Source organism: Perissodus microlepis, chromosome 3 (genome assembly GCF_051167445.1).
Source record: "Perissodus microlepis isolate ML-2025 ecotype Zambia chromosome 3, ASM5116744v1, whole genome shotgun sequence".
NCBI classification, from domain to species: Eukaryota; Metazoa; Chordata; class Actinopteri; order Cichliformes; family Cichlidae; genus Perissodus; species Perissodus microlepis.
Window position 1 is genome coordinate 30,334,792 of NC_140463.1, and position 26,177 is coordinate 30,360,968.

Genomic DNA, 26,177 nt, shown 5'->3' on the forward strand with positions numbered 1-26,177 from the left:
GGGACAGAATGAGAGCAGGCTAGGACGCTCAAGAGACTTTCAACCTAGAGAGTTTTTGTCCTGAATACAGTTAGAAAGATGTTTCATGTCTCATCTGAACGGTTTCCTCAGTTCTAATAGCTGTTGGAAAGCTCCAGGTATTTAACCTCTAACGACTGCAGCTCAGTACCTGTGAAGTGGCTGTTTGTTGTCCTATATGCAGGAGACAAGTATAGGAAACTTAAACAGAGGAGAGGAAAAGATACAAGGAGGCAAAGTTCGAAACAGCAGGACACTTGTTGGAAAACTATGGAAGCTTGTTTCGGCCACAAATTTCAAGTTCGTTTTTTTTAATTATTATTTTAACTTCCTCCTGTCAGAATTGTTTTATTTTTTATTTTTAAAAAGGCAGAAAAAGGCTTCCATAGGAAAATGGGTTGGCTAATATGGGAAAAAACTGATAAGAACATCGGGAGGACAAACAGATGATCTGAAAAAATGCAGGAATGAGACACAGGCAGAGGAATAAAAACAGGAAGTAAACCAAGTCCCACTGGAACATGAAAAGTAATTAAAGCATGATGCAGAGAGAGGAGAACACAGAAGGCTCAGGGTGACATTATATTAAAAAAAAACACTGAAAACTCATACACAACACAGGCTTCATGATACCTAGTTTGTAGACGAATAAGATAGGATAGACTTTGTCCCTGAGAGCATATTCATCCTCTGCACCAAGGGATCAGATCAAATCTTTTAGATGAAACCTGGTGCGATCACAGTGGGGTTCGTACCCTCCAATATCCCCTTGTGATGCTTTGAAACAAACAGATAAATGTTTTGCCTTCTTGTTTTTGAAGCTTCACTCACACACACAACTTACTGCAGTTTTATATTGTATCATTAAAGCTCAGTGAATCTATCATAATCTGCGGTTCGCCTATGCAGATTAAGCAAAACATTCAAAACACTTGTAATGCAAGAATATTAAAATAATAGATGGTCTTGTAATAGAAGCTCTGGTTCAGGTGGGCTGAACAGGAAGAGTGCAAGTGGGGATTTTTGCATGTGAATGTTTTTGCTCATGCAAACAGCTTAATTAAAAACACTGTTCTTAAAGCTAGAAAACACTAAAAACACTGTGTAACTCTAAATATTCAGATCAGCAGCACTAAAATATTAAAGCTTTTAGAAAGGCAAAACAGAAGAGACCATCATCCTGTTTCACACGTATCCACTTGCTTATTTAACGCATCGGATGCTTTTACCTTGGCAGGTCATGCCCATTGGCTTATAGCCCGGCTTGCAGACACAGTCGTCGGGGGAGGTGCTGCCAGGCTGGGAGGTGTGCTGGGCGTCAGGGCAGGGCAGGCAGGTGCTCACACCTCCCGGTGTTCCCTCTGGTTTATAAGTTCCAGGTGGGCATGCTGTTAAGATGAGAGATACTGCAGTTAAAAAAACAAATCCCTTATTAATTAAAACACAAGTAAAAGAGACATCTGGTAGGAAAAGCTGGACGACAGGCGTGTACAAAATGAAAGTTTTGCTGAAATGAAAAACTGTCTGACGACTGCAAGACATCGAAAAGCTTCACGGACAGAAGTGAAAAACAGCTTTGCAGATTTATGAGCAGACTTTAATCATTTTCATGTCTGGACATGTAGCAGTGGAAAATCTGGCAAATATGACAAAATGATTCTTCTGGCAAGGTAAAAAAGAAGAGTCCAGCTCAAAGTTAATTATTCCAGGCAGGGAAAACTGTTTTGTGGCACTGAACACCATCTTCATTACAAAGAAATGCAACAATCAAAGAAAGCTTTATGAGCATCTAAACCCAGTTATGCACATGGGAAACATTAGAAAATCCTTTTTGATCACCTGCACTCATTCACAGGATGCAGTGTGTTTCCTATTAGCATCACCTGAGTCGGATCAGGTCACAGCACGCTGTGAGGCTGAATGAGGAGGAGGGGGTGGGGTCAAATGAACCTCTTTAAACCTTCTTTTATTCATAAATCAACTTCTGAAAACGGGTGCAGTGAAAATGAATCAAAATAAAGCTACTTTCTCATTTGGGTTGTAATAAAGAGCAGATTACCTGATTAATGACATAATTCACTGTAATGTTTGAACTGATGTAATCTGCAATGACCTCATAAGTCTCTGATGTTTAACTGCTTGGAATTACCTCTAAAAATCAGATTATGATTATTTGAATTATGCTGTTACTGGGGACAAGGGCTCTTACCAGCTGTTATCTGGGTACTTTCTCACAAACGATTATTTGAGCCAGCAATTCCCATAATTCACTGTGATTACTGGTGTATTTTGCAGTAGACCAAATGAAATGTTTTGTTTTTGTTCCTCTGTATCCACTGTGATGGAAGCTGTAGTCATGTGATCCTTGAAGATCTTTTCAGTTATTTAAGATTGTACACAATTTACCATCACGTCCTCTGGTAGAGTCAGGAAAACACTCCCAGGATTAACTGCAGAAGTAACACTAACTAACTATTGTAAAATCGAACCTAGTGTTAGAGCAGGTAGACCTTGAAGTCTGGCTCAGCCACAGTCCCACAGATCAGCTGATCTCAGTGCCAGACCACATTAGCTGATGGCTCACCCTTCTCTACATCAGAACAGCAAATCTCTTACAGCGCACAGATCTAGTTGGTTTATTACCATTAATCCTAACCCTACACTACAACAATATAAATGTTTGCTCTTAAAAAAAAGATCTCTGACATCTCGACAATAAGCTGACAAAAAAGTAACTGAAATGTTTCAAAAACTCTTTATATTTTTAACAAAATATCGAAATATTTTTGAGTTGTCAGTCTCCAAAACACAAGGTTAGGGGGAAAACACAGATGATTATTTCCCTCATGGTTACATCACTGCTCCCAAATTGTCTGCTTAATATCTGAAGCACTAATTTTAACCTGAATAATTTTATTGTATCAGATTCTTAATAAATATATTTAAAACAATACCGTCATGTCATGTCATGTGCTGGTTTCATATCAAATATGTGTTGAGACAGAGGTTCAGTGATTGGTTGGCAACCATGCGGCAACCATCAGTTGCTAGGGAAAAAATGTGTCCCAGACTGGTTGGCAAGTGGTTGTGGAGGGTTGCTGCACCGAAAAGCTCCTTGTGTTAGCTTTGGTCACCAGCAGTTCACCTGTAGTTTGTAACACCAACTTGGACTTCCCAACCTTTGCCAATTACTTGTTAAGCGGCAGTAAAGATGTGAAGAGTGCGATCTGGAAACGAAGACCATTCACTTTCAGAGTAAAAGCTGTACTTTTGACAAGTATTGGCAATAATAAGACACGGGTTTCACTTTGGAGGTGAACGCTCTCCTTTTCCGGTATGCATGGCTCCGTTTCAAGTGTCACTACCGCTCAGTGTTACTTAGCCAGTGTTTTCAGACAATTTTCGCATCTACACAAATTAGGGGTGATTACGGCAATCTGGTAGCAACTAAAGCAATGACTAGGAGGCTTTTGATGCACCACTCTCTTTGCGATTGACTTCACCCAGCAACCACTCGCCATCTAGTTGGAGAAGACCGTCCCCTCGCACTGACTCACCTCTGGGCCTGTGTAAATGAGGACTACAGTGGTCCTGACTAAACTATGATCATCATCGACAACCCCACATAATCAGACCCACATTTCCAGGAATTACTTATGACTTATGAATAACTCTTAGTGTTTAAGTGAGATTGCAGTTACAAGCTGAAAGAGTCGCAAAGATTCATATCGAGAAAGGACCAAATTATTGGAGTTAATTTGTTAATATAACAGTTGTCATTTCATTCCTGGCTGCTGCACCGTTACAAATGTCACGGTCTATTCAAGCGCTTCCAAGAGTTGTTTGCATTAATTGGAAAAACAAATCCACAACACTGACGACAGCCAAATCACAACAGGCTCCAGAAAGGAGTTTCAGACGGTTTAATTTGGTGCCATGTGTTTAAAACGAGAAAAATCATAAAGTCTCTAGATCCACACCCACACACATCGTTTAAACACGTTTAATACATTTTTTAAAAGTACATCCACGTGGGATATCTGATGGGATTGAAAACCCTTTAATGTTAGCACCAAGACTAATTATGAGCTTTAGTACTATTTTAAATAGAAATGACAGCAGTGGGAGCAGTAAAGAGGTCTCCGGCTTTGTTAAAGAGAGACATTTAGCGAGCAGGTTTAATTATAAAGTGCAACAGAGAATCGACAGTACTAATATTCTTCACAACTCATTTACTCGCTGCTAAGCCAGAGGCCAGGTGTGACTTTCCACTGCTGAGCCAGTGCCAGCCTGGCCTGTCCCGACACTCGCTCCCTCCTCCTCGGCTGCTGCAGGTCAGCCAGGAGATGTTAACCGACTGTAAAGCAGGCACTGGCTGCTGGCACTGAAACGCACCCAGTAACCCACATCAAAACACACACACTCAAAGAAAAACCATGTGGCATACCTGCCCTGGTGCAGACAGCATGGGTCTGCTGCTCTCGCTTGATAACAAAAGCAGCTGATGCGTCTTCTCCTCGGTGTGTTTTTGAAACTCGGAGGAGGCATCTTACATAAGACGTAACGACAGCTGAAAGTGTCCTCTCTGTGCGAGTCCTCGGGAATCTGTTTTACGGCTTCATTTAAGGTTTACAGGAAGCCTAGTTAGTTTTAATGTGAATAATAATTCACCCAGTGTGCAACAGTGGAAATACTGTATCTGAAAAATATAAAATTTCAGTTCCTGGCAGGATGCATGTGCTGGCAGGCAGAAATGCAGACACATACATGATTACTGTACACACACACACACACACACACACACACACACACACACACACACACACACACACACACACACACACACACACACACACACACACACACAGTGTATAAGAAGCCCAAACTTAGCTTCTGGCTTTTAAAATTGGGATGAAGGATAGAGGAATAGACAGGAAAGGATATATGATGAAAGAACAAGCAGCTGTGACTCCTAAATAAAATGCTTTAAAAATGGAAAGTTAACACACAGAAAACTTTGCGAACTTCCTTTAAAATGCTTCAGAGCTCCAAAAGGCAGAAACCATATGGATGCTAATTGTATTTGGATCCTGCTGAATTGCACAGCAGTCAAAAATCCCATTTTGGGTCCGTCTGCTTATTGCCTATGGCTGTGAAGTAAACTCTGGTGCACTGTACCCTTCATTTAGAGAGGAAGTGAACCGTCAGCAGCCAGATGACCATGAAACAGAAAGATCCCGCTGTGTTGGGACTGGGCTGTAACCATGTGGAGGGACGGCAGCTGGTCAAAGAAAACTACTGTACCCAGTAATGAGCTAAGGAAGGAGAAGAGACTGTCTCTGATCTGAGGCTGCTTATTTGAAGTTAGAGCAATGTTTGACTAATAATGAAGAGAAATACCCAGTAACAATATATGCATTTAAAACGAGCAGCTGTCTAAGTCTAATGGTGTCATGGTGCACAAGGGAGAAATATTACTTTAATAAAGAACGTTGTGAGACAGCCAAACACATTACAAGAAAACAGGGAGATAAGATAAAGAGCCTTTATCGAAATGGATGCGTGTTTTCCCAACGAGACACGTCTCCTTTATCTTTCTGTAAAGTGGAGGCCAACTTTGATTCTCGGCCGCTGACGTGACCTGTCTGCTCAACCCAAAACTAAACAAAAACTATGAGTAGACGGGCAATGAACTGATTCTACAACTGTACCGAAAACTAAAGTCATAGACCTCAATGTTTATAAAAGGATTTAAACACATCTGTTTTATGTCAATTCTACTTCCACAATCCTGTTGTAGTAAAAATTCACTAGAGCAACAAAAGTGTGTTAAATAACCTGCAACCTCTGGGGCAGAGACATGAATCCAGCGCAAAAGAGCAGTTCCTCCAAAGGCCAAAAAACAAGACCTTCATGTTAAACCACAAACAGCATAAAAGAATAAACAGAGATGCTGTGACATCATCGATTGGTTTCTGAAGGCCTGTTTCGATGCATCACGATCAGCGTATTCACTGTTGATTCATTTTGAAAGAATGTGGTGAGGCGGGGCAAATCTGACTGTAAAACCGCTTTTTCAATGGCCAGCCACTTTTCAATTCAAGTGGTCAGAGAGTGACTATCATGGGTACAGGATAGCTCTCCTTTTTGAAACATGGCATGACCAGGATTTATTAAAAAAAAAAACACAATCCAGCAGGAAACTCAGCCGACAGTGTTTACAGAAGTCAGAAACCGTTAACCCCTGGACCTCTCTACGACTGGAAGTCTTTCTGCAATTAGCAGACGGTATAAAACATGGGCAAAGCTTCCAGATCAGAAAATTAAGCCAGTGCAGAAATGCCTTCAACCTGCCTTCTATCTAAAGGTTTTAAGATCTTATGGTATCTGCGGAAAAGGACTTCCAGTCCTATTGAGGTTTCATAGACATATGACAACTAACCACTTGTTGTTAACTTTGAATGTGTGACAATCAGGGTAAAAATGTAAGATCAAGTAAATAAGGCTGTAGTTACACAGGCCTAAAGACCAGTCAGTGACCCCACTGGCAAATGCCTGCCGCTAGGGAAAACTGTGTATTCTTCAGTTGTGCTGCATCTCCTGTCCAGTACAGAGTGCGTTCAGCTTGTCAAATTTACATAAATCTTCGATCGCTAGCAGTGTGACTCTGAAGTGCTGCACTGTATGTTTGTAAGTTTTCTCCCCAACAAACACAACACATGTCGACGAAACGTCGTCACCTGCGGGTGCCTTTGGTTTCATTCTATAATACTGCCCTTCTTTTTCTACAAGGTTTAATCTTAGAGAGTGTTTAAACAAGAGAGGAAAGTTTGAAAATGTTCATGCCTGTCTGAGAAAAGAGTATAAAGTGTGTAGTGAGGGGTTTTACAGCCTTAAAACATCTATAATAATTACTACTTCGTGGATTTCACCTATCGCGGGTTATTTTTAGAACTTAACTCCCGCGATAAACGAGTGACCAGTGTATTACCCAACAGGTTGGCAAAAACTTCTGTGTGATTAGTTTAGTTTTTTCTCATCTCAGCATTTCATCCAGGTTGATAACAGCGTCTAGGAAGAGTTAGAGAACAGTAAGAAACAGGTTTTGGTTTCTACAGGTCACATAGTCCTCACAGCTCACCTGTTTACACTGTTGTAATACTTAAAGTTGTGCATTACTGGAGGCTGGTGGATGCTGACATAGTTCACTGGGTATCATGTTTGCAGTGCTTAGTTGATAAAGTGATTATTTGATGAAGATAAATGTGGCTTGTCTATGCTGTATATTGTAAAAACTCTTTTCTTCAAATACAAGGTTTTTTGTTGTGTTTTGCATGTATATGTTAGCACTAATTAGCAGATGTGTCTGTATTAAATGGTAAATTTGCAAATTAAATCTGCAAGAATTCTTCACAAGCAAACTCTCTACATCTGCTTCCTGTAATGATCATAAAAACAACAACATGTTCCCCACTTTAGTAGAAACAGCCCTCATCACTGATATAGATCAGGGTCAAACTTTACTTCTGAAAACAAAAACTTCTAGCTTGTGACAATTAACTGTCTAAAGCGTCGCTAACACATATTACAGGAAAGAATAAGAATACACTCTCTCAGCATTAAATATTAAGCTGAAAAGAAAAGAAAATGACAAAACCAATCACAGGCAGGTTCATCTGTTAAAGTCCTCTCTCTTAATATGAAGTAAGTCATTTAAACTGGCAGACATGTCATGTCCGGGAGCCAAAGTTACTATCACACGAGAATCTTTTTTTTTGTGGTCTCAGGGGGAGAGACTGGGTTCGATTAGCCGGGCCTAAAAACAGACCGAGACGGAAACGATGAAAGGAGATCCAGAGGGAAAGCGAGAACATCTGCCTCCTCAGCCACAAGGACAAACAGGCAGAGAGGGAGAGCGGTTTTCATCTGAGAGATACATATTCTGCTTAGTCCAAAAAAATCCACAAACACATGCTTCAAAACACACAAGCTAATCCATACAGTACTCGTGCAGCCACTGCTTCCCACATGCTATTCTGAACATAAATCTTTTATGTTTTACAACAAACTGAAATAAGACTGTAGTCAACTTTGAAACAATCTGAAACCTCAAAAAAGTTGAGTCATGTCAGTCACTGTGGTTGCTAAGTCACTTGGCAACACACTTTTTAATTACTGACTGAAATTAGCACTGAAATACTCCAAGCTGGTATCAAACAGACAGCTGTTGATTTAGGTTCTTGGGTAGAGGTTTTGTGGTCCTCGTGGTTTCCTTTAGCTCTTAGTCATTCCTGGTGTTGGCCTTTATTTTTCACTTATCTTCATGTTTCAGTGAAAGCTAGCCGTCTTTTGTTTTTTTCTTGCTTTATGTTTGTTTTCATGAATCTCGTTATGATTTTCTGCTTTTCTATTTTTCCCTCCTTTGAGACTGGCTGTCCAGAAGCCTGTACTACAAAGCACAATTAATAGGTTAGCAAGCGATGTAGAGTTTAAGATCAGAGTTTTCTGCGTCTCTTGTTTTCACCTGGCTAAAATCACCATGGTAACTGATGCTGGGCATGTAGCCTTAGCAGGAGCTGGTTATGTTCAGATTCCCAGTTTGAAAGTGCCACATTTTTACTATTAATTTTATTTACAGCATGTTTTCTTTTATATAGATTTACCGCTGGATGTTTTCTATCTGCATCTTGTAAAGCAGTAGCTCACTAAAATGAAGCCCAGCTTTGAAATTACAGCAGTGCAGACTGTTTGTTGCATTGTCACTGAAATGTGCATGTATTCATTTGGTGATGCAGAAAATGTATAAATGTGTTTATACTTGGTTCTAATCTGCTGGAATTGCAGCTACTTCAACAAAGAACACACAGAAAGAAATAGCTGTCACGTTAGAAATAGAGAGCAGCAATGAGAGCACACTCAACAATAAAATAATTAACTGGAATTAACGTGTTCATTTTATCATCGCTAAATCCCAATATTAACAAATTTCCTGTAGTATTAATTTGTCTTATTTGTAACATTGTTGCATTTTACTGTTATATTTTTAAGTTCGTTTATCACATTTTTGTCACCATCATCTAATAACATCTGTGTTTAGAGTAGGGGACACTCATAGGGATCGTTTTCTGCCAAAGAAGAGTGTAAGTGTGTAAAGCCTGAAGCAGAAAGTCTGGCTTATCAGAGAAATGTGATAACCCACTTTTGTGATACTTGTTATCACTGTTTTAGGTTTTATTGAGCCAGCTAATGCTGACTAAAGAAAGCCTGGCTGTGTTGAGCTTTGTTTGTAGTACACTCCTCAGGTTACGTGTTAACCATAAGTTACCACAGTGATTTAGCCAACTAAAAATACAACCACTTTCACAACACAGAAAACTCTGACTTTAAACTCAACATAGCTCGGCAACCCATTAATCTTGCTTTGCAACACACCCTTGGGGGTTTGCATTTGGTCAATAAATCATCTGTTTACTTTGCCTGCCTTTGTGTCCTATATTTGGGCCCACAATATCCCCTGACAAGAAGCTTACATTAAAATACTCATTTCTTAACTGATACAAAAAAAGAACATTGTACTTTTCAGAGTAAGACAGTGAAAATGTCATTATACGACTGGTACAAAAATCCACACACTGCATTGACAAGGCTCGCAGACAGAAAACTATGTCTACCAATGAATACGCTCTTTGTGTGTCATATAAATTTTGGATTTAGGAAAAATAAATGTTGATGACACAATGGGTAGCTAACAAAGCCAATAATAAAAGTGCAAAATAGTCTAGCCACCCTGTAATATTTGTGATGCTGTGACCCAATTCTGTGTCTGCCTTTTGTCCTCAGAGCAAAACAATAGGGACCAAGGAACTCCTGCAATACTGCAAACAGGCTGCCAAATCTGGACAGAGGCCTGGCCATTTGTGGTCAAAGGCCCTCTCACACGAGAAATGCTGTTAAATTGGAGCAGAAATTCCAGGGTTTCCACTGCAAAAACAATGTTCACATGCAAAGAAACTTCTCCCTCTTAGCCAAGGTTTCCCATACACACTTAAGAAGCATAAATAGACAATGGAAACAGACAATTAAAAGATATAGTCTGGGCTACACAAACAGACACTCACATAAAACCCTGACAGGCACATGAAGGAATGCTTGAAAAGGTTCGAATATTTCACCTCAGGTAAGTGGTCCATGTATACACTGGAGAAGGCAGAATACCTGCATCTTGCACTGAAATGATCTGGACCACCAAGGAGGCTGAAACTGGTGGAACTTAACGATGTGAAGAACATAAACGACCAAAACACAAAGTGTTTACCCATGAAGGTAAGAAAGCTAAACACATTCAAAATTATTGGCAGATTAGTGGCACATTCAGTTGCAAACTCCCCCATCAAAGCATTAAAATGGCCTCATTTACTTGGGGTTTAAGCCAAGGTAAACCTGACAGGTAAAACTGTCAGGATTTACTAAAGAGGTGCGGTATAAATTCTATGATTGAAAGGCATGAAGTTATTTTTACAGCTGGCCTTACTGCACATGTGCTTGTGGAAGTTTAAGAGCTCTTCAGAGATGAGAGCACTTACAAGAATCACACAGTTGTTGCTAAGGTTTTCTCTATATGGAAGATCATCGAGCATCAGGATACATGATTGAATAACACAGAAGAATTTGGGAATTCCTGTTGTACCACGAAGCTGTCATTTTCAAGTGCATCAACAACAGAGAAGTGATGCCAAGAAAAACAAGAGGAAATTACAAATACAAGGTCAACAAAAATCATTTCCTGGAGAAGTGGCCCTCAGAAAGATAACAGAACCCTTCTGGCTCTAATAAAACCACACTGTCGGCAGTTTATTATGAAGCACGGTGATTCCTGCAGCAGGTCCGAGACCTCACACGTGACGCCTCTCCTTTGCTTTTTGCCCTCATATGAACAGAAATCCAAAGCAAGATGTGTGGCGTGTCTGTGTTTCAGATGTTAAAGGTCACAGGAATTTTCCAACCTTAATACATGGGTCACCTGAAGCAGGAAAAGTTTGGGAATCCCATCTTCATGGATTGCCAGGAGGCTCTAAATCACATCCCCAGAGTCTCGCTTAAGTCTGTCCTCCAGCTGGATTGCAGAGTGGATTGCATCTACTCTGCTGCACAGCTGTCCACCTACACAACCTCCATCTGGGGGGAGAAGAGACCTCCACAGACCCCCGATCCCAAGAATGTGAAACTTCTACACGAGAGGAAACTAAGGAGAGGAAACCGAGGAAGTTCAGTGGCAGCCACATGGCTGTTAGACTGCTTATTATTCAATCCTATTCTTAAAGGAGAGTGACTTCGCCACAATTGCTATGTATCTCTTATGGATTCCCAAGGACACAGAGATTGTCCTGCTTGCTTATTACAGACTGCAGCATCACTGGGAATCACTGGGAGAGAGACCCAAACCGCTTAACAACTGTGCAAACACAGGTTGGTCTCCGGTCTGCTGTTCCTGATTACAGATGTCAGTATGCTGAGAAATGTTGTGATAGCATGCCGCAGTATGATCTCAGTACACTTGGGACGACGTAGCACCGCACTCAGGATGTTAACACCAACATGTTTTCATATCCTTTTCAACTGTCACGTCACTGTTTCACCAAAAGGCGGTGTTATTGGACCTGCATGAGGACATACAGCACATACACATGCAAAAAACACACCAATGCAAACACACACATAAACTCTGTCAGTCCCACTGTTGCCTCAAAGTTGGCGTTGCCCTGTTGGGTTTTGGAGTTAAGGGAGTAACTCACCTAGAGGATACATACTCATACAGCATATGCAGCAGGGGACTGATTGTTTCTGAGTTGTTTTTTTCTAAAGGTATGTAACTATTTTCACGCATGCACTGTGGCCAAGTCTTTAACCTGCTCCACCCATCCATCCATCCACCTGAGACTGGCCCAGGGCCTCCTCCCTGTAGGATTTGTCCAAAACACCTCACCTAGGAGGCATCCTTGTCAGATGCCTGAACCACTTCAACTTTCTCCTTTCGATGTGGAGGAGTAGCTCTGAGCCCCTCTCAGATGACTGAAATTTCATCCAATCTCTAAGCCCAGCCATCCTGCAGAGAAAGCTCATTTCCAGCGCTGTATCTGCAATCTCTTTCTTTCAGTCACTACCCACAGCTCGTGACCACAGTTGAATGTAGGGATGTAGATCGACTAGTAAATCGACAGCTTTGCTTTTACACTCAGCTCTCTCTTCACTACGATGGACTGATGTAGTTGTGTTTTGTTTCTACCACTCTTCCCCCTGCTTTCCCATCTACTCTGTTGTCAAAAATATATCTTTAACAAAACAGTGTAATTGTGGACCTGAATCGAGGGGTTTTACTGAGATAAGGTAGTTTATGTACATGAAGAAAATCTAAACTCTTCTACAAATCTCGCAGCAGCTGACTGCCTCCATCCTCAGCTTGCAACGCTTGGCACATCGTGCATCCCTCTTCATCACCTCCCTCCAACTGGAGAGACTTCAGTCAACAGATTGCACACAAACACACATGCATACACCCAGTGAAGGCGTTGTTAAGTGTGAGGAAATAGGTGGGAGCTGAAAGAGCACTGGATATAATCCAGAGACAGATGAGGGTCACAGAAAGGGACAAACACGCTGGATTTGAAGAAGGGCAAAAAACTTTAAAAGCCACTGGAGAAAAGCTTTAAGATGCTAAAAGAGACATTCAGTCCAGTCTGAGAGGTGCATGATCCTCAGGGGGGCAATTTTCAGTTTAAGCTATGAGTGAGGGAGAGGTGGAAGTAAAAAGAAACTAGTTAAAGATCAAAAAGTCAAGATAATAAAAAATAAAACCTTCAAGACAACTATAGTAAGAGTTAATATATGATTCATTACTGGCTATTATTGTTATGAATACAGTTTTTGATATACATGATTTCTGACTTTGCTGTTGTACCAAATTACTTCATTTGTGCCACAGTTTTAACAATTTAACAGAAGTTTTTCATGGTCTGCTTAATACCACTCAGTAGCTCACTATTTCAAGTGGTGGCACATGAAAGTAACTGCAGAGAGGCACAGAGAGGACAACTTAAGAAGGGAATCTAGGTGAGTATGGGAAAAAACAAAACAGAACCTGATGGAGAGACGGTTAGAAGGAAGGAAGGAAGGATGGATGGTTGGGGACAAGTGTTAATAACACAGTGAGATTCTGCTTCGAACCACTGGCTGTTTCACGGCTCCTTGTTTTCCATGCTTTCCTGCAGAGGAGGATCCCATTAGCACTACTTTATAGCCTCTCTGCGTCCTCGCTCCTTCATCTTTGTCTCTTTTTTCCCCCTTCACACACGCTCAGAATGGCCTCGGTTTACAACACCGGCCGTGTCTACTTTACAACATCCCTGACCTAAAAAACACAGTAGCAGCAGTCATCGATTTAGGCTTTTTACAAACCTATGTGTCATTTAATGCAGACAGGAGGGGGGGAGAGGGTGGAGCGACTGTGCTGTAATATAGATGTCAGCACTACACGGTGATTTAGGACTTAAATAAACAATCTTTAATGAGTGAAAACATTCGTAAAAGGCCTTTTTGTTTGGTTTTAAAAACCCAGCGTGTCAACGGAGTGATTGTACTTCCTAATAAGGTAGAGAGGAAGACGTGCACCAAAGTCGTTACAGTAGTGCTCGGCAGATCGATCCAAGTAACGGCAGTATTGATGCCAGCGCTGGCCCTGTATTTTCTTGGTATTGGATCGATACCAAGTAAGTAAGTATTGCACAGTGCTACTTTAGAGTTCATAAAGTGCAAATTTGGAGCCTATACATTCAGTAGACATTCACAGTGTAAATGAAAACTAACTGGGTGGTAACTTGAAGAAAAGTGAGAGATTTGAAGTAGATCTCTAGAGAGTAGACCATCTCTGCCACAGAGCTGCTAACAAGGCTAATAAAAACAATAGAAGTTGTAAAAAAAAAAAGAAAACCCAAAATAGCCATTAGTCAACATCACATTTACTGCTGTCATGAATGAGTCTGGGATAAAACTTGTTTCTTTGCATTACTGCACCGCAGACCCCCAACCTCACCCACAGAGTAATGGCACAGAGCCAGTCGGGTCCTTCCTCAGTTCCTGAAAGCTCTCCGTCCACCCACCGCAGCAGACGCACAGCTCTGGGGTAACGAAGTGCCCTCCCTCACTTTCCACTCTGCTCACCAAAGAAAAACACAAACCTAAACTTTCATTCAGTTTAAGCAATTAAAGGGGAGCGGGGGACTCGAATCCCCCCAAAACCTTCCTTCCTTTCTCGTTCTCAGGAAACCTGAGGCATCTGCCACCAACCCCCTCACCCCACTCCACACCACCACGCTCATAACTACACCAAACGGAGCCAGGATTCATGTTGAGCAACTCCACTTTCACCACAAAACATTAAGAAAGAAGGACTTGGACAGATGTAGACAAACTGAACAGAAGCAGACAGTCTGCTGTGGTTATTGATGCTGTGGGGATTAGGATTTATACAGCAAGAGGAAACAGAGAGTCTTTATAAGAAAGCTTATGCAACATGTTGGAGGAGTTCACCGAAATTTGCTCCTCTGGTAGAAATTTACTTTTAAAAACATTTAAAGTGCAAACAATTCAGCAAACAGAGGACCAGTGTCAGTTACTGGAACAAAACTGGTGTGTGAAACCTTTGAAACTGACAAAAACACAGTTTGACTAAACTGATAACACACAGTTATTGAATTCACAGAGCAATCACTCAGAGCAGGCTGGAAAAATGTTAGCCGCTTGTACCATCTCCCTAAGACGATTCCTAAAGTTGCTTGTAAGACTTGCACAACAATTAGAAGGCGTTTTTGGACCATTTCTCCAATAAAACGGTTTCATTTTCATTCTTCTGGGATGTCTCGAGTGAACAGATCTCTTCAGGTCAATCCACAGCAGCTCAACTGAGTCAAGGTCAGGAATCTGACTTGGCAAACAACAAAAACAACAATTCTGCTGTGGCATCATTCAAACTCCCCTCAGCTTTGGGTTCAATTCATTGCTCCCTCAACGACTGGAGGGTGTACAGGCCCCGAAGCAAACACAGCAACCTCAAACCATGACGCTTAGGTTAACTTAGATTAAGATATGGCAGTGAGGTTTCAGTGTAGCTGTGCAATTGTGTTTTCTCCAAACATAGCATTTTCTATTTTTGGCAAAAAAAAAAAAAAAAAGCTAAACTTTTGTCTCAAACATCTAGGAGGTATTTTGCAAAGTGGAAATGTGGTGCAATATTTGGAAAGTAGTGGTTTCGTCTGAGGTTTCCATTCACGTTTAGTGTTTTTCCACTTTAATAACACCAAAACATCGATTTTAGCAAACTGTAGGGATTTCAGCAGGTGCTTCTCTGTGAACCTCAAGGTCATTTATCTCTCTCAGTACTGCACTAAGTTCTCTTGGTGTGATTCTGAAAGATGCCCAGGAGCCAAATGCTTTTGCAGCCAGTGCAGCTTTGTGCATCTTCTCATCGGTTCATCTGGATGTTGCGTTTTTAGTGGGTGAAACATTTCATCACTCATCCAAGTCACTTTTTCACTGTTTTTCTTAGATTTGATCTTCTAAGGTCCTGTGAAAGTTGTTTTGATCAACAGTGGTTCACAGAAAATAGTTTTTCTTGAGAATAGAAAGCTTCGCAAGCAACGTTATTTATAAGCAACTTTCCTTAACACCTAACTCTAAGAGGCTTTTGGAGAAGTCCTCAGCACAGAGGTTCATTTACTTTTTCTACATTTTTTCTTTAATACTCTGTTGCTTTAACCTTAATGGTTTTGGCTTAACTGTTGGTGTTGTGTGAATTGTGGGTACATCGTGTGCGTCAGCCGTGCCAGGTTTCTTGAGTGGCAGCTTATACTTATAAGCTGTTTTTGTTTCATTAGTTTAACCAGATTGTGTTTGTCTGAAATTAAGTATGACTTGGAAGAAGATCAGACCACATTTTATGATTAATCAGAACAGAAATCCTGGGAATCCTGCTAGAAGTTCTGGTTATTATTCACAAATTTTTCTTGAGAGTGAAAATATGAAATTCCTCTTTTTGTAATATGACAACACAGTGTGTGTGTGTGTGTGTGTGCTGCCTCAACAGATATAAACTCTGCACCAAGCTTGCCTGGGTTGTTTTAGATCCTTCACATATTTTGATGTGCGTAAGCGCACCAAAAGCACGTCGCCGTGCTCGTGAGTGGATCCCAGCGTAGTATATACTTGTGGTAGTGTGACAGTGCAAAGTGAGATGAGCTGCACAGCGTCGGGAACCAAGACAGTGATAGCCAGTGTTGTTTCAAGCTCAGCCGCATTCCTCAGAGTTCAGTTTTTACTATTTTGACTATTCATCATAAACACTGGAGACCTCAGCTCAGAGGTGGAGGCCAAAAGAGAAAAGAAATGATTGCAACATCCCAGTAACGCCAAGAGATTTCTGCCATTTCAACACTTTTCTTATTCCTCCTTAACATTTAGCAAATCCCACCTCTGTTGTCATTTTAACTCCTCTGTTGGATTTATGTCTACCTCAAGGCTTCCCCGCCAGAAATCCTTCGGTCATTCACACAAATATTTACCGAGCAGAACGCTGCTCGTCTCGTACAACAGACAGGACATCCACAAAGAAATGGATGTTTAGGGTCAAGCAGAAGCTCACTGCTGCCACGCGTCTCCCTTTGGGATCAAGAGGCTTTTGTGAACTTTATTCTGTAAACATTGTGCAACTCTTGTGGTATCAGCTCAGAAGAGTTGTTTTGCTGCACTCAATGCATTCCAGTCAACAGCTTACAGTCAGATAACGGCCTTAAAAAGGGTAAGCCATCTAAAAATATTTCCTCATTTCCAAAATCGCAAACATCCATCAATAAGTAAATATTGTGCATATTTCAGCGCAACTCAAATCCACTCAGAGAAAAATGTAAGAGACTTCTGGTCTTGATTGTTGCACTGTTGTTGTTGCCAATAAAAAAAAAGAAAAATAAACAAAAGTTTATCCCCTGGAAGTTCACTCTTGACCTTTAGAATCGCTTGACTGACATAAATCGTATTTCTGCTTTTTATTAGGCTTCAAGATTTCTTCTGTCAGGTAGCTTTGGCTGCAAGTACAAAAAGGTTACAAAGCAAAGCTTAGGTATATAAAAAATGAAATAAAATATATTCTGAAATATTCTGAGCTGTCCACCAGCCAAAATAATTCATATGTGAAATCAGTTTTTATGTGTTTCCTGCTGTGAAGTTTGAATAAATAGCACTGCGGCGGCAATTCGTTGACTTTACCTGACATACATCTGGTCCTTCAGGTGATACATCTACTGTTCACTGAAGCCTGATCTGAAATGATCTCAGTGGCCATTTTTAAGGAGAGGAAAAAGGGAGAAAAGACTGACGTGTGCCAAATTACACAAGAACTGGACCTGTGGCCACTGCAACTGAAATCAGTGGCTGCCGTTCTGATAGAGTGATAAATCCAAATTTGATATTTGTGGTTCAAATCATCAAGAGGTATAACAGTGAGCATCTAAAGCCATCTGTAAGACACAGTGGAGGCTCTGTCATGGTTTGGAATTGCATTTCAGTCAGTGGTGTTGGAGATCTGGTCAAAACTCGTGGAATTATGAACATTAGATTTTGATCCACAATGTAATACCATGTAAGAAGAATCTGAATAGCAGCAGTTTAATTTTTAAGTATGATAATGATCCAAAACACATGCAGTAAAAGCATACCTTGATAGAAAAACACACAGTGAAGCACTATTAGTCATGGAGTGGCCTCCCCAGAGCCCGGACCACAACATTATTGAAGCAATGTGGAAACATCCAAAGAAGAGCTTTGAATGTCCTCCAAGAAGTCTGGAGAACTATTAGAATAGAATAGAATAGAATAGAATAGAATAGAATAGCCTTTATTGTCATTGTACAAGGTACAACGAAATTGGAGTGCCACTCCCTTGGTGCAAAATGCAATAATAAATATAAATATAAAATATAAAAAGTACAATAAAACAACCGAAGTACTCAAACAATAATAAGTATGATATATACAGAATAGCAACATTCATATAATGATAGTATGAATAGCAGCATAATATAGTGACAGTGGCAAGTATGGTATAGTTAAGCAGGTTCAATTGTTTTGTGCTTATTTACTACGGTGATAGCTCTGGGAAAGAAGCTATCCCTGAATCTGTTTGTCCTGGTTTTATGTGACCTGTACCGTCGGCCTGACGGTAATGGTTCAAACAGTTGATTACTGGGGTGAGAGTAGTCCTTAATGATATTGCCAGCTCTGCTGAGGTACCGAGAGTTTGCAATGGCCTCCAGGCTGGGCAGAGAGCAGCCAGTGATCTTCTGGGCTGTGTTGACGACCCTCTGCAGTACTTTCCTGTCTGCAACTGAGCACCCTGCATACCATGTTGTTATGCCGTACGTTAGGATGCTCTCTATGGTGGCTCTATAGAATGTCACCAGCAGCCTCTCCTCCAGGTTGTTCCTCCTGAGCACTCTCAAAAAATGGAGACGCTGCTGGGCCTTTTTTACCACCGCCGTGGTATTCCTGAAGACTACTTAAAGAAACGACAAGAAAGCTGCCAAGAGAGTTCAGACTGTCCTGAAGAATACAGGTGGTCAAACCAAATACTGTACAAACTGTACTTCCACGTAGGTTTGCAGATGTTTCCAGGATTTCCAGACCACTGCCTAGTTCTGCTATTACAGGTAAAATGTATCTGTGCTGTGCAACATCAGGTTATGGCAGCAGTTTGAATGTTTTTTCACTACCAACTTGTCGCATACAGACTTGGGAAGGACCCCCCGGTGTTACATTTATATGCAATTAGGTAACGGTAATTTTTTAGCATGTAAAGCTCATGTCGTGAGGGTTTATATTACAAGTAAATCCATCTCCTTTTCCCAACTAAGCTGTTTTAATGCCAAACTCTAACCACGGAATTAAAGGGGAAAGAAATAAGGTAGCGAACAGGAAAGAAATCAGGGAGTAATAACAGAGCTAAACAGACTCAAAATGCCAGACTCTCAGACAGGACATGACACATACTTTGTTGGTCTGTACTGTTTTCTTTCTGCGTGTACTACTGCTGCGGCTCGTGTGTTAAGACGTTGACGCCAAAGGACACATTTACGCATATCGTCGACGTCAGTGGCATCTGATAGATGAGAATGGATTGCCAGTGCAGACATGGCAATAAAATATATCACACAGAATTAAAGCGTATTAAAGAGTATGAATACCTATCAGGCAAAAGTGTAATTATATTTGATTTGGACAACACAGAAATGAAGATTTTACAGTATAAATCAATGGCAGAGCAGCATGCCATTATCTGTTAATTTCTTGCTGTTTTAACTTTTTTATTTTTGTTTTACAAGGTTTTTTTGTTTACTTTTGGCTTTCATAGTATCTTCTGCTCTCACTCATTCTCCCTCTTCTCGATTCGTCTCTGGCAGAGCTGTGCGGAGCAGAACAAAGGCCTGTGCTGACACCACATTAACACAGTCCAGAGCTCCTGTCATTCTCTCAGGCTACAGAAGAGTCTGATAAGCCAGAATGTGTGACAGGAGGAAAACATGTTACCCCCTCTGGACTCGTCTCAGCCCCTTACTACATTTATCCGCTTCCCCATTCCTCTGGTGATCCTCGGTGATACTGTCCCTGAAGCGTTGGGATTGGTATTTGAGCAGAGAGACAACAATGTCCTATTTGGCCTGTCGGAATAAACCAAACTATGCAGGAACTGGCTCCATCATCTGTTTCTATCTGCTGAGATTCCAGTCATGTTTTGTGGAAGAGGCTGTTTCACTTGGCTGTCGACAGCTTCATAAACAACACTGCTGTGCGCTGGAGGGATTTGGATAGCGTTTCCAATAGAGCCCGTCAGCCAATGATAATAACAACCCACTGACAGGACCGAGCACGGCCATATTCTTTTCAGATGTGTCAAAAACTGTTAATGTTAATGTGAGAAAACAGAGTCTGAAAAAGCATAAAAATGTTTGCAAACTCGTGATGCAGACAACAAACCCAAGCCTGGCATCCAGCTCCGGCAGCGGTGCTGCAGTGTATACACTGCCACTCAAGAGACCTGGCACGGCTGACGCACACAATGTACCCACAATTCACACAACACCAACAGTTCAGCCAAAACCATTAAGGTTAAAGCAACAGAGTATTAAAGAAAAAAAAAATGCTGGATTTTTCTAAGAACAGCAGGAGCTTGTCAAGTTTCCTCACATGTTACATACTGCAAACTTAATTGGTGCTGGAGCCACCGCTACACCAAAGAAGCCTTGTAAGAAATTAGAAAATATAAAACCTCCAATAAATGCAGGGTTCAAAAACATACGAGCCTCTTTCGCACCAGTTAACAAAAACCGAAGCTCACACCGCTAATGTGCCTCGGCGTGCAGTGACACATGCTTCTGCGGGTACACGTCAGCTCACAGACAATCAAGCGTCCACGACACATTAACTCACGCCTCCTCCTCCATGAGAGCGCATTACACAAGCGGGTCGGAGACAGACGGAGGAAGCGGTCCCGAGTTGCGGTTTCAGCGCCTCGCTGTGTCCTTCCTTCCTCGCGCTGGCTGAGCCAACTCTAAAGTCGGCTCCCTGCTATTAATTAAAGCATTAAAAAGCATTAATAAGCAGAGTGGGGGGGCTCTAGTCTCGACAACATCTGATGAGAATTAGGGAGGCGTGTGTTTTGGCACGATGACCCCGATGCCCTTTACTTTGGAATTCCTACTTACTCCCTGCAGCTCTCACGTTCTCTTTCTGACGTTCTGAATTATTTAAACTTCTCTGTTACTGAAATTTCTCTCATTCCTCCTTCCCTGCGTGTTATCAAACGCTGGATTGAAAACATGTGGGTGAAGAGACCCAGATGGCTAGCGCGACGGGGGATTACCGCCCGTCGTTTCCCATTATTAGAGGTGATTGTTATCCAGATTTCTGTTATTGTTACCTCTAGGCAGTGCACTCAGGGTCGATTTTCTTCTCAATCCCTCCCACCTGTCTTCCTCGCAAGCAGGGCGAGCTGCCTCAGTGACAGAGCTTTAACAAAACCACTGCGTCTTTTAGCCGCTCTCCAACAATTACAGTCCGACAGGCCCCCTGTGAATCTGATGATTGCACGTTTGGTAACAAAAAAAAAATTATGTATCAACCCCTAACCTCATGCAGTGGCAGCATGTAACACTACACAGTGTAACTGGAGATTTAACAGAGCAGAGACAGACATATGGAAGACAAATTAATGTGTCATTACACAAGCCGCTGGCCAGTGTTTTAACATGATTGTCTGCAGCGTGTTAGGCCGAAAATTAATGAACTGCCACAAAGTTTTTATCAATTCTGCAGTCGGGCTTGTTCCAAGAATTAAAAGCTGATTTAACACATGCAGAGCTGCTGCCTCAACATTTCTGTTCAGCAAGGATGTATTTATTATTTATGTCTGGGAACTGTTAGATATGAATCTCTCTGATATCTTCAATTTCATAATCTAATCCGAGAGATGATTTCAAATGTTTCTGATCGTAAGAGTCTCTTATCTTAACAAAGATCTACACACAATACGCAGAATCTGTAAGCAAGACTTTGTGGTTTTGACCTCTAATCCAACTTCTGTTTACCAATCACGGTTGGTAAACAAGTCCATGTGTACAAAAAAAGAAAAAAGAAAAAAAAAGAGAATGTAAACAATGACCAGAGCAACAAACGTGAAGTTTTGAACTGGAATAATGATATCAGCTAACTGGATATCTGTTGCGTTTACTGGAAGCCTAAAAAATCTGCCCTTTCCCCAGAAGTTAAGTCAGCAGAAAAGTTGATTGATTCCCAGATTGTCCTCAAACAGTCCTTCCAAACATGAGTCTTTCCACTCTTTGCCCATCTTTATTTAGAAATTTTGAGTTAACGTTAATATTAACCATCTACAGAACCTAAAACTGACCAAATCTGCAGAAAAAAATTTGTCCCATTTGTCCAAAATAATGCTTTAAGACATTTTTTTTTCACACTACAACCATCTTTACTCCCATGTTTAGGATTCTTTGACTATAGTGTGAAAACCCAAAAGAGGAATATTAAACATGCCTCCTTTGTTTTCTGTTCTTTGGAGATTAACACAACATGGGGTGGATTAAATCATATTACGTCAAAAAAACACTCAGAGATTGGAAATTCGGCTCTAAGAAATTCCAGGAAAGGTGATAGGAAAGGTAAATGTTTGTGTTCAGAAGAACAAAAGACAAAAAGAGAAAGCTCTCCAACATCACCACTTCAGCTGTGCACTTTAACCCGTCTGCAGCTGGTCTTCGACACAAACAGTTCTTACATTATTACAGCTTTTAATGAAACATGTAGCTTATGGATTTAATGGATCACAGCCCAAGAGATAAATCAATGTGTGTTTGCACCTCATTAAAATATGCCTGGACATGTTTATGTCTGCATCACACAAACACAAAAGACAAATAATAGATCCCAGAGGCCTGACTTTCTACTAACCAGTAGTAAGAAACTTGAGGGTAAAAGGCAGAGCACTCTGGCAACAGATGACACAGATTCTTTTTTGTCCTCAAATGGACACGCACAAAACATACGTGCAAGTTGGAGCAGTAAGAGTCACAGAAAAAAGGCAGTTCATTTTAAAAAAACAGCAGTGTATCTGGTGCATGTAAAGAGTAAAGAAAACCTTGGACGAGGTGTGATTAAAGGTGGAAAGTGAAGGTGGGAGCAGGACTCCCCTTCTGGGAGTGTAGGAGTCAAAGGTGAGTGAAGGATAATTGGGGTCCTGAGAACACACAAACATTACTAACAGTTCTCCACCGCTATATCACATAAACTAGGTTTGGTGATAGCGATCTGTCTTGCGGAAAGCTTACACTGCGTTAAGTAGACAGGCTGCTTATTTAACATCCACCCCCGGAGAGCTCAGGAGCAACCTGAGGCTGCGATCGTAATGTGGTGGGGGTAAGAAACCAAAAAGGAGCTCCACATGTCAATTTCGAAAGCAGGGAGGATTCGTTTTACTAGCGAAAAGCTTTGAACTTTGATCTTAGGTGTTAACATAACACATGAGGTGTTCTTTCACAATGTGAACAACATAATCTGTGCACAAATTGCTCTGCGTAAAAACCCAGCTGCGTAGGTCACAAGCAGTTTATCTCACATCTGCTACATGTGACATTTTTAAGAAGGATTAGTCAGCATTAGTGTCTTGGGCCTTACAGAAAATTCATAGATCATCACAGCCAATATTAAGCAGATATAATCTGCCCTACCTGTGCACTCGTGCTGCAGACCCTTGCCGTAGTATCCCTTCTCACAGATGCAGTCGTACTGCCCGGTGTGTGTGCCGCACTTGCAGCTGGCCATCAGGTCGCAGCAATCCTTGCCCGCTTCACACAAAGAAGCGCAGCGTGACAGATCCTCCTGGATGTAGCTGCCCGTAGGGAGGTCTGAGGGAAGCAAGCAAGCGCAGAGAAGCACAGGTTTCAATTACACCGCCTGAGAATAAGACATTTTCAAGTGTCGAGTTAAATGCTGGGTAAAACACCATCATTAAGGAAGTCTGACGGGGCGATTGGTGCAGACGACCAAAATATGTGAAAAATGGGGAATCTTCTGGCACCATTTAACCTTCAGCAACTTTATTTTTGTATGAAGTCGTAAAGAAAAACACACTCTTCAACAACTGCAAGATGAAATAAAGCTTTGCTTTATTTTTTTGTTCTTGTGTGCGCTACAACACATCTGTCAGACAGAGACAAACAGACATCTTAACCACAGAAATGCAGACAGAATGAATCAAAACAGGCACCACTTGTGAGCCACAAAGGTACAACCGACTTTTAAAGCCTGCCAAATCATCTTTCTTGCATAAACTCCACTAGAACTCGCAAAGGAAAGCCCAAAATGAAATGGGAGCTGTGGCATTACTGCCTGAGCCAAGGGGGGAAAAACTGTCTTTAATGGTGTGACCAAGGCTAAATGTCAAATTTAATTTTACTTCTAGAAATTAACCTGCTGCCTTATTTGTTTTGTTTTTATTGCAACTGCTGGATGGCTGACAGAGCCACAGGGCCATGCGAAACCTGTCTTTGTGCTTTGAGACTGCTGTTGGCAGAGGGGCCAGACTTCAAGACAGAGGGTGAGAGACAGACCGGAGGCTGAGCTGATAGTACGGTGTGGGTTGGCTTTCATTCTCGTAGCCTTATCCCATCTCACCAGCGCTTATACTACTGCAGCCTCATCTGGAATTTCAGCCACTGTGTATGCGGACGTGGTCGCTTAGAGCCCGCGTAAGCATGTGCGTGATTTACAGCTCGCTCTGCACTCAGCGCTGCACTCGTCTGTGATATTTTATGGTGAGATTTTAAGTTTTAAAACCATGACTGGATCCCTATTTTCACTGAACAGTGGGGAATTTCCCTTCAAGTGTGGGAAAAAGAGCGTTGCTGCGTCTAATCTGCTTAGAAGTGAGGGCTAATGGCTGCTGGCAGCACAAAACAGAAGTTATCATGTGAAATGCATGTTGTCAGATTTAATGTAAAATATTATCTGCTTACTTTGAAAGAAGCACAGAAACTTAAGGGGGTGAAAGCACTAGTACAGAAATATTGCTACGGGTCAAATGGTGACATTGGATACACTCAGGCTTCAAAGAAGCTGGCATAGCCTGAACTTTTATTATTAAGAATAACATCAAGCATGATGTAACTCACCCCTGGAAAACCAAACGGGTTAAGTGGGAAAGAGGGGAGATTTGATACATGTTTAACTAAAGCTTTGACATGAGATTGCAGATGTTTCTTTTAATAATCACTGGAAATCTGGAACCTTTCTCTGTCACTCCTTACCTTCGTGCAGAGCTCGACGAGCCAGGGCCTCAAACTCGGCAAAGTTGTGCACCAGGTAGCAGTGCTGGTCTTTGGGCTGAGAGGCCATGTCGTGGAGCTCCCTGATGTTACCCTGCCAGATGCCCAAAGTGAAGATCTCAACGCCGCGTTCCCTCAGAGCCGCCGCCACAGGCCGAGGGTCTCCACCGTTAGAGTAGCCGTCAGTGATGAGGAAAATCACCTTGGTGGCATTACTGCGGGAGTGTCGAAGGATTTGCTGTTGGAGAAAAAGACATAGATCACATGAATAAATAAAGTTGAACTTAGCTCAATATTCTTTTTAAAGAATCAGTAAAGCTGCTCAGTAAAAGTCCAAAAGAACAAAAGTGCACACATAAGGGCGTTACACTGATCAGCTAAAACATTAACTGACAAGCCAGTAAAATCTAGTGCTCCACTGGGACGCATTTGGTCCTGGCATTCATGTGGATGTTAATTTGACACAAACAGCCACGTCAGTGTCATTCACTGACAGCGGGCCCTCCCAGATGGACAATGCATCCTGCAAATTGTTTACAAATGATTCAAGGAACATAATAAAAAGTTTATTGTGTTGATCCGCCCTGCTAATTGCCACAATCCCAAACTGATCACGCATCAACAAGCCAGAAGCCACAAGACCAAAAGGATGCTGTTGCAAACCAACATAGATCACCTACAGAGCTCCAATGTCCAAGCAGACATGCACAGATACTTTATTAGGTACACCTTACTAGTATGGGGTTGGACCCCCTTTTTTATTTGCCTCGAGACTGCTGCAAGATTTTGGTCCATTCAGAGATTTTGGTCCATTTTAACAGCATCACACATAGGGGTGGGCGGTATAAACGGTATATGGCCAACGGTAGAGATTTTTACTATACCGCTCTACCGCGATAGTGCATGTTGATGGTGTCATCATCAAGCTGTGCCTGTTTTGGTCAAAAGCATTGCAGCGGCTGCAAACAACATCATCTGCAAATTATGCTGGGCGACAGTAATAGTAAAGAGACAAAGCACTTTTGGAATATGAGGAAAGCCAAAAACTGCGCTTCCTCTACTTCCCTACCATTGATTCATTAATGCCAAATTCTCTCGCAGCTGCTCTATTCCCATGTTGTTGCAGTATATTAATGACTAACCTCCTATTGTGGATGGATTATCTCAGTTGTTCTCCTGACTGAAGTTTGGTCCGTGTATAGCATCCTGCTATGCAATTGCATTTGT

General features: G+C 41.5%; 1 protein-coding gene across 2 annotated transcripts in view; it reads right to left on the reverse strand.

The window, feature by feature from the left end:
- svep1 (sushi, von Willebrand factor type A, EGF and pentraxin domain containing 1) overlaps positions 1-26,177 on the reverse strand; it is a 108,160-nt gene that overhangs the window by 46,188 nt on the left and 35,795 nt on the right. For both annotated transcript variants that reach the window (XM_084923976.1, XM_084923978.1), the window contains exons 2-4: positions 24,933-25,188; positions 23,355-23,531; positions 1,248-1,406 (exon numbers count right to left, since the gene is read on the reverse strand). In XM_084923976.1, coding sequence (XP_084780102.1) covers positions 1,248-1,406; positions 23,355-23,531; positions 24,933-25,188 — 592 coding nt within the window. The remainder of the gene's footprint in view (positions 1-1,247; positions 1,407-23,354; positions 23,532-24,932; positions 25,189-26,177) is intronic.